We start from the raw sequence: 9,739 nt of genomic DNA, 5'->3' as shown, positions 1-9,739 counted from the left end.
CATGACCCTGGCACCACAAATGTCACAACAGCTCCTCCTCCAGGCTCTCTCTCCTTCCCTCCCCCGAGTTAGTATTTAGGTCCAGGTAAAATCTGCTTCACACGAACGCCTACCTTCCAAAGAGAGTTTCCGGGTGCTGGGCATAAGGCCAGTGCCTGGGAAGGAACTGAGGATACATACCAATGTGTAGGTGTTTGTTTATATTCTTGGACTTTCTCATACCACAATTTCTTACCATACTGTATTCCCTTCAATGGATTCACCTCACACTGCATTTCAAAAGGTTCCAGACACTAAGTACTCAGAAGAGCTTGTTGAAAGACCCTGTCTTCTCTGTCAAGGACTCCAGGAATGCAGAATCAGTTTTGGCAGATGTCCCTGCCAGCTCTGCCTCCTCCAGCCCTCAGCTATAGAGACTGCACTGTGCTCCTGCCCTGAATGGATTCACCACCCGGGTTCCCCACACAGCCACTTTCCTGTCTTCAGGTACTTCCTGTAGCCTGGGACCTCCTGCTACCTTTGCATCTGCAGTACACCGGTTGGATATTGAGGTTTCGTGCGGCAAGCCTGGGTTTAGAACACTTGGGATGCCATGCATTGAACTTGCAGTTACCGCTGTAAGGATCAGTCCCCAGGTCTGATTAGGTCTCTGTCATTGCTCTGTTTCATCCCTACTTCCTTTCCCCACCCAACAGCCATTATAACTGACAGATGGCCCAATGTCTCAAAACCACATTAGGAACTGGGACTGTCCTGGGCAAACCTGGATATAGGGTCACTCCCTGTTAAGCTCCATGCTAGCCCCACGCTAACTCAATGGGGACTAACATACACACAAATTAAGGGTCCTTAATCTGAGCTGGTGGCAGGCACGCAGATCAGATTGACTTTAGGAGGTCTGTACACCTAAAAATAAAGGTGAAAGTGAACATACGTGCTTAGGGGATCTTTCAGAAGGCCTTGGTACAAAAGCTGGGAATTATCTTCTACTCCCCCACATTGGTGTTAGGAAAGAAGCTGGTTACACTTTCCTCTCCTGCCTCCTCAAGTATGTCATCTTCTCCGTTGCTTTCATAAGAGAGAGGGGGAGCTTTGCTGACCCCAAGGGCTAGGCCTTTGCATTAAAGGAACAGAAAAGATTTCTTTTGATAGACCCTTTGGTCTTTTGGCCTTTGGGCCTAATTTCTTTGTCTTTGGCCAACTCTCCTCCCCCCCTTGCATTCTGCAAGCCCCAGATTGGGTTGATTGACTCCCGGTGGAGAACAACCCTTTAGCTCCCTATGTTCAGCTTTCCAGGAGGCTGGGGGGTATCTGTGCAAATTCACACACTTAACAGAGGAGGCAACAGCACAGGTGCATCTGCTGCAAAATGGTAGACAGTTACCAAAAAGAAGTCTGGACCTTAGGAGTAAGCAATCTCTCAGATTGTGGGGAAGGTGGCTCTTCTAGATTATGGGAAGGGGGAACCCTGGTCTCTGACATTCAGAGGCTAATTGGAGGAAGAGGAGGCCAAGAAGGGGACTGATGAGGAAGCACCCAAGGGCAAGGCAGAGTGATGTCTTTGAGGCCAATATAGAAACAGTGTTAAGAACAGGGTGACATTGCTAAGTTAAGGACTAATCCTTGCCCCTTGGTCACTGGTGACCTCAGTGAACCCAGAAAAGTGAAATGGGTCAGCCAGATGTGGGGAGATGGCAGAAGCTTGATTCCAGTATGTGGAATAGTCAGTAGGAGGTGGAAAATGGCCCTGGTGCATAGGTTACAATTTCAAGTAACTTAGCTGTGACAGGCATTGGCCCTGGTAGGAAGGAGGGTAGATGGTTTTCTTTTAAAGAGGGAAGAAATAAAAAAAAGTTAAATGCGCATGAGGAAGAGACAGCGGAGCCAGACAGCCTGCAGTAGTTGAGAGAGAGGAAAGAAAGTGTCATTTGGGTGGATGCAAGGGGATAGGATCCAGTGGCCAGGCAGAATGATTGGCCTTAAGACAGGTCAGGTCACACCTCTGGCACCAAGACAGAGGAAAGGGTGTCAAGGCGAAATGAATGCAGGTAAATCTGCAGAGAGGGCAGGGCAAGAGGTGGAGAGACTTTGCTTTACAGTCCTTGGTTCCTATGGTGTTATCAAGTCATTTGGAGAGCAAACTTAAGGTTGAAGCCAAAGAAAGCTGAAGACCCTCCCAATTCAGGAGCCCCAGGGCTCCCACTTCCTCAGGCAGATGGCCAGCCCTTCCGCTGCCATTCTAACTGGACCTGTGCACACTGTAGCAGCAGAGGGCACACAGCAGGAGGGGGGATGTTCTCTCATAGCTCATTGCTTAAACAAAGCCACCTACAGTGCTAACAGGAAGGATGTAGGGTTCCCTTCCACGGCCTGCAAGCAGGTATAGAAAAGAACAATCCTGGACTTAGAATCCAGGAACCTGGGTTCAAGTTCTCGCTCTGTTACCTACCAGTGAAATGGCATTGGGCAAGCCACTTCATCTCTCCAACCCTCAGTTCCCTAGCCTGCAAAATGGGGATGATGAAACCTACTGCATAGTACTCTTGTGAGATTAAATGAATCAACAGGTGTGATATACATACATATGTGTATATATATATATAGAGAGAGAGAGAGAGAGAGAGACAGAGTCTCGCTCAGGCTGCAGTACAATGGCACGATCTCAGCTCACTGCAACCTCCACCTCCCGGGTTCAAGCAATTCTCCTGCCTCAGCCTCCCAAGTAGCTGGAATTACAGGCGTGTGCCAGCAGGCCCAGCTAATTTTGTTACATTTTTAGTAGAGATGGGGTTTTGCCACGTTGGCCAGGTTGGTCTTGAACTCCTGACCTCAGGTGATCCGCCCACCTTGGCCTCCCAAACTGCTGGGATTACAGACGTGAGCCACCATGTCTGGTCTGAAATACTTTAAAAACTACAAAGTGCAGGCCATGTAAATGTTAAGCAGTTTGTAAGCTGAGCCAGCATTACAGGAAGAAAACCCAGGTATGGCCAGCACTGAGCTCACACCCTCCTGTTCCTGGTCAGGAGGGGCTGCCAGCTGAGTGCGTCGGGGCTGGGAGGGGAGTGGCCAGTATTAAGAAATGACTTCCTGGCAGACTTGGTTATGTCAACTGCCCAAAACCAAACTCATGATCTCACCTCAATCTGACTCCAGATCTGCTCCTCCCCATGTTTCCCCATTCATCCAGTCATCGGGTCAAAACTTTTAGAGTCTACCATGACTCCTTATTTTGTCTTCGACCTGAAACCTTTTTGTCAGCAAATCCCATTGGCTCTATGTTCAAAATATATCATCACCTCAACTACCTCTCGCTACCACCATCCCTACAGTCCTGACCCAGGCCGCCCAGGCTCTCCCTTGGATTATTGCAGTAGCTTTCTCACTGATCTTCCTGCTTTAGGTCCTCTTTAGTCTAATTTCCAGGGTGGTTCTTTTAAAACAGGATGAGATGATGTCATCTCTAGTTCTGGCCAAGATGGAGGCATAGTGACCATTTACCCTTATACCTTAAACAACTGAAAAATTGGAAAACACATAGGATACAATGGTTTTCAGACCCTGGACAATAGGCAGTGGAGAACTGTCATTCCTGAGAGGGAGAAAGCCATGAGATGAACTTTACTATTGCTCCAGCTTACTGCCTGGAGATAGTTTCCAGGCTGCAGCGCCTGGAAGGCTGGGGAGGGGGCCCCAGGCTAAGCCTAGCATCGTCTCTGAGTTGTGGAGAGGTGCCCAGAATCTGGAGGAGGTTAGGACAGTAAGAGTTTGCAGGACCAGAGAACCTGGGAGGGTCCTCCCAAGTTTTCAGCTGAGCACTGATAGTGCAGATGTGTGAGGAAACTATCTAAGGTGAGGGAAGGAGCCTCTAGAAAGGATGAGGAAGGAAAATCCCTGGAGCTCACATAGGGCAGCCTTTAATCCAGGGCTGACCTCACCCCACTACTGAGGCAATGCCCTTTGAACACTCTTCCTCATCTCTCATGAATTAGGAAGTTTTGCCATTTTACTTGGCTGCAATGTGAACTACTCTTGGCCCTGTGTGAGCTCCGGGGATTGCTTCCTCTAACCCTTTCTGGTGGTTCTTTCTCAGCCTCAGGCGTGCCTGGATCCGCAGCTGAAGACTCCTGGGGACCCTTTGCAGGTCTCTGGAGTGCTGTCTCTGTGAAGCTATCTCTTCTCTGAGACACTGCCCAGTCAGCCCTATCCACTGGACTCCTAACTCCATTTCCTTGATTCTGGGAGGTTGCCAGACTCTGCCCGAGTCCCCTTTCCTGGTGCTGTAGCAATTGGAGGGCTCCCTCATTTGGTTCTCCTCTCTCAGGAATCACTGACCTGTGCTGCTGATGCTCTGTGTCTGAAAGCCATTTCGTGCATTTTTTCCCCCAGCGTTTTAGTTGTTTCAGATGGGAAAGTAAATGCATTTTGTGTTACTGCATTCTTGTCAGAGGAAATTCATGAAAATTTATGTTCACTCAAAAACCTGTACAGAGTTGCTTCTAGAGGTTTTGCCACTGCCAAAATGAAGAAATAACCTAAATCTCCTTTGACTGGTGAGTCGATAAAACAAACTGTGTCTAGCCATACAATACAGTGGAATATTCCACAAAATCCCATGCACGATGGGCTTCTCAATGCAGTATGCTAAGTGAAAGCATTGGATGAATCTATAATGCAGTATGCTGGGTGAAATAATTCAGACTCAGAAAGGTACCTGCTTTATCATCTGTGACCCATGTACCACTCTGGTGGGGGTGGTTGCTGATAATGAGGGAGGCTCCTGCATGTGTGGAGGCAGGGAGTATATATGAAATCTCTTTACCTTCTGCTCAGTTTTGCTGTGAACCTAAAACTGCTCTAAAAAAAAAAAATTAAGTGTTGGGTCGGTTGCGGTGGGTCATGCCTGTAATTTCAGCTTTGGGAGCCTGAGGTGTGAGGATCCCTTGTTGAATAAGTAGATTTCTATGGCAAAGCAGAATAGTGCTAATTTTTCCTCTTTCAATATCATTTCAGAATAAGAGCCTGGTGTGATTGCCAACTCCAGTGGTGACAAAAGGATGGTGATTTTTTCTTTTCTATTTTCTTCTCTTTGTTTACAAGTTTTCACTTATTATAGCTTACTAGTGAATTGAAACTTTCGCGATTACGTAGTGACTCTCTTTATCCTAAAGTCAGTTTTATCTTTTTGTCCTAAATCCTTATTTAGAAAAATATTATACAGCTACCCCCGCTTAAATTTGATTAAATGCTTGCTCTCTGTATCTTTCTTCACCTTTTCAGTTTTAATGGTTCTGTAACCTGGTGTTTTGTGTATGTTTGTTACAAATAACATATAGCTTGCTCTTATGTTTTTTTTTTTTTTTTTTTTTTTTGAGACAGAGTCTCGCTTTGTCGCCCAGGCTGGAGTGCAGTGGCCGGATCTCAGCTCACTGCAAGCTCCGCCTCCCGGGTTCATGCCATTCTCCTGCCTCAGCCTCCTGAGTAGCTGGGACCACAGGCGCCCGCCACCTCGCCCGGCTAGTTTTTTGTATTTTTTAGTAGAGACGGGGTTTCACCGTTTTAGCCAGGATGGTCTCGATCTCCTGACCTCGTGATCCGCCCGTCTCGGCCTCCCAAAGTGCTGGGATTACAGGCGTGAGCCACCGCGCCCGGCCGTTTTTTTTTTTTTTTTTTTGAGCAACATGGGTGTTTATTTCATCTGGGTGCAGGCGGGCTGAGTCCGAAAAGAGAGTCAGTGAAGGGAGATAAGAGTGGGGCCATTTTATAGGATTTGGGTAGGTAAAGGAAAATTTCAGTCGAAGGGGAGTTGTTCTCTGGTGGGCAGGAGTGGGGGTCACAAGGTGATCAGTGGGGGAGCTTTTTGAGCCAGGATGAGCCAGGAAAAGAAATTTCACAAGATAATGTCATCACTTAAGGCAAGGACCGGTCATTTACACTTCTTTTGTGGTGGAATGTCATCAGTTAAGGCAGGGCAGGGCATTTGCACTTCTTGTGATTCTTCAGTTACTTCAGGCCATCTGGGCGTATACCCTCCACTGTAAGAGTTATCCAAAGCGTCTGTGATAGTCCAGGAGGCTTCCGAGGCGATGGGACAGCGTCAATCTTCAGCCGCCAATTTAAAATTGCTGAGATGTTCCTTGGGCTGGTTGGTCTGAGGACCAGAGGTCGTAGGTGGATCTTTCTCACAGAGCAAAGGGCAGGAGGACAAGGGATTGATGTCCCAAGGGAGGTCCCCTGATCCGAGTCATGGCACCAAAATGACATGCGCATCTGTGTGAAGAGACCACCAAACAGGCTTTGTGTGAGCAACATGGCTGTTTATTTCACCTGGGTGCAGGCGGGCTGAGTCCGAAAAGAGAGTCCGCTCTTATGTTTTTATCCAATTTGCCTATTTCCGTATACTATTTGGTGAATTTAACATTTATTGTGATATTATATTAGTACTTTTTTCACCATCCCACTTTGTATATTCTATTTGTTCCATTTTTCTGTGCTTTACCCTCCTTAGTGCTCTACCCTCCTTAGTGCTCTTCCTTCCCCACCTTTCTCTTTTGTGCTTGCTTGGTGTTTTTTGTTTTTTATTAATCAATTGCTACCTTCAATTGTTTTGGAAGTGACACACTTTTATTTCCATTCTTTTGTTGATTACCCTTTTAACCATCTAGAACATAGTACAAACATTTTATGTAACATAGCGTTAATATTTAATCTTCCTCTTGAACAATTTAAGAACTTTATTTATTTTTATTTTTATTTTTTTGAGACGGAGTCTTGCTCTGTCACCCAGGCTGGAGTAAAGTGGCCGCATCTCAGCTCACTGCAAGCTCCGCTTCCCGGGTTTATGCCATTCTCTTGCCTCAGCCTCCCGAGTAACTGGGACTACAGGCGCCCGCCCCCTTGCCCGGCTAGTTTTTTTGTATTTTTTAGTAGAGACGGGGTTTCACCGGGTTAGCCAGGATGGTCTCGATCTCCTGACCTTGTGATCCACCCGTCTCGGCCTCCCAAAGTGCTGGGATTACAGGCTTAAGAACTTTAGAATATATTAACTCCAGCTATCCCCTTTAATTTACATGCTGCATGCTGTTGTTACTCCATATTTCAGTTAGGCCTTTAAAAATTAACCTACAATGGAAACTTCTTGGTCAAATTGTAACTAGCTAGTATTGTATTTATATACAGGGTCTTTTTTCTTTACCTATGTATTTTTCTACTCATAGCCAACCAATAAATTCAATATCTGTTTAAAAAAATTAACCCACAAAATAGATATTATTGTTATTTTAATAATATGTAGACACGCCTGTAATCCCAGCACTTTGGGAGGCCGAGGCAGGTGGATCACTTGAGGTTGGGAGTTTGAGACCAGCCTGGCTAGCACAGTGAAACCCCATCTCTACTAAAAATTCAAAAATTAGCTGAGCATGGTGGCATGTGCCTGTAATCTCAGCTACTTGGGAGGCTGAGGCAGAAGAATCATTTGAACCTGGGAGGTGGAGGTAGCAGTAAGCCAAGATTCTGCCACCGCAGTCCAGTCTGGGTGACAGAGTAAGACTCGGTCTCAAAAAAAAAAAAAAAAAATAATAATAATAATATGTAGACAGAATGTGTTTAGACTTATCTACATTTTCGCAATTGCCTCACTATTCCTTCTTGCTTGTTGATTCTTCCGTTTAGGATCATTTTCCTTCTTCCTAAAGTAAATGCTTTATATATTCTTTTAGAGAAGGTTTGTTGATGGTAAAATCTGTTTTTGTTTTCTTGAAAATGCCTTTATTGGCCGGGCGCAGTGGCTCAAGCCTGTAATCCCAGCACTTTGGGAGGCCGAGACGGGCGGATCACGAGGTCAGGAGATCGAGACCATCCTGGCTAACACGGTGAAATCCCATCTCTACTTAAAAAAATACAAAAAACTAGCTGGGCGAGGTGGTGGGCGCCTGTAGTCCCAGCTACTCGGGAGGCTGAGGCAGGAGAATGGCATAAACCCGGGAAGCGGAGCTTGCAGTGAGCTGAGATGCGGCCACTTTACTCCAGCCTGGGTGACAGAGCGAGACTCCATCTCAAAAAAAAAAAAAAAAAAAAAAAAAAAGCCTTTATTCTTGAAAGATAGTTTTGTAGGGTTCACAATCCTTGATTGATTGTTATCTTTTGGCATGCTGGAGATATACTTCCACTGACTTCTAGCTCCTTTATTGCTGTGGGAAAGCCTGTTGTCAGTCTAATTGTGGTAGATGTGTGGTACTGTGGGTGGTCTGGGTTTTCTTTCTCCTGCTGTAAAGAGTTTCTTATTGTCTTTGGTGTTCTGCAGTTTCATTATAATGTACATAGGTGTGGATTTATTCTAATTTTTCCACCTTGGTTGTATATGTGTACACTATGGTGGTGTATGTTCTGTGGATTCACACCTTTCATCAGTTCTGGAACATTCTCAGCTCTTACCTCTTTGGATATTGTCTCTCTCTCATTGTCTTGATTTTTTCTTTCTGGGACTCTGGATATGTTAGAGTTTACCATTCTAGGCTTCATTGCTCCTGGCCTTGTTTTCATAGTTTTAATCTCCTTATCTCTGTCTGCTGTTAAGCCTAGTCACTTCTTCAGCTTATCTTCCAGTTCATTTGTTCTCTCTTAATTGGTGTTTTAAATGTTATTTACCCCATCCACTTAGTTTTTTATTTTTATAATTATAATTTTTATTTCTAAAAGCTCTATTTGGTTCTTTTTCAAATCTGCCTGTTATTTTTGCTTGATTATTAAGATATCCATTTTTAACAGAAAATAACAAGTGTTGGCGGGGATATGGAGAAATAGTAACTCCTGTAAACTGTTGATGGGAATGTAAAATGGTGCAGTCTCTGTGGAAAGCAATATATCGGTTCCTCAAAAAATTCAAAATAGAATTACCATATGATCCAGCAATTCCACTTCTGGGAATATACCCAAGAGAATTGAAAGCAGGGCCTCAAAGAGATATTTGCACACCCATGTTCATAGCAGCATTATTCACAACAGCCAAAAGATAGAAGTAACCTGAATGTTCATCAGTGGATGAATGGACAAACAAAATATGGTATAAACAATATAATATTATTCAGTCTAAAAAGGGAGGAAATTCTGACACATGCTACAACATGGGTGAAACTTGAAGACACAATGTGAAGTGAAATAAAACAAGCCCAAAAAGACAAATACTGCATGACTTCACTTAAATGAGGTGCCCAGAGTAATCCAGTTCACAGAGACGGAAAGCACAATGGCAGTTGCCGGAGATTGGGAGGAGGTACCCAGAGTAATCCAGTTCACAGAGACGGAAAGCACAATGGCAGTTGCCGGAGACTGGGAGGAGGGGAAATGGAGAGTTGTTTGATGAGTACTGAGTTTCTATTCTGGAGATGGATGGTGTGATGACGGCACAACAATGTGAATGTACATAACACCACTGAACTATACACGTAAAAATGGTTAAGATGGCAACTTGTGTTATGTGCATTTGACCACAGTTAAACATATTTTTAAAATGTGGAGCTAGTATTCATTTTTTATTTAAATATTTTATAAATTATCATATTGGTATAGTGTGGTAGTTTACAGCAAGACTCTGTATTCCAAGTGCTCATGTTCAACTTACAGTCTATAACCTCAGGCAAGGAGCTTAACCCCATTGTGCCTTAGTTTTTTTAATCCATCAAGTGAGGATAAGAATAATACCTATCTCATAGATTTCTGTGAGTATTAAATGAATCAG

The 9,739-nt window shown here is 44.7% G+C and overlaps 1 protein-coding gene across 1 annotated transcript in view; it reads right to left on the bottom strand.

Moving 5' to 3' along the window:
- Window positions 1-849: 849 nt before the first annotated feature.
- The window catches only part of TMPRSS4 (transmembrane serine protease 4), a 30,785-nt gene continuing 21,895 nt past the window's right edge, over window positions 850-9,739 (bottom strand). Inside the window, exon 11 of the mRNA XM_073020262.1 lies at window positions 850-906. Within this exon, the coding sequence (XP_072876363.1) occupies window positions 850-906 (57 nt within the window). The remainder of the gene's footprint in view (window positions 907-9,739) is intronic.

This window comes from Chlorocebus sabaeus, chromosome 1 (genome assembly GCF_047675955.1).
Source record: "Chlorocebus sabaeus isolate Y175 chromosome 1, mChlSab1.0.hap1, whole genome shotgun sequence".
Classification (NCBI taxonomy): domain Eukaryota; kingdom Metazoa; phylum Chordata; class Mammalia; order Primates; family Cercopithecidae; genus Chlorocebus; species Chlorocebus sabaeus.
This window is presented reverse-complemented; position numbering and strand designations above follow the sequence as displayed.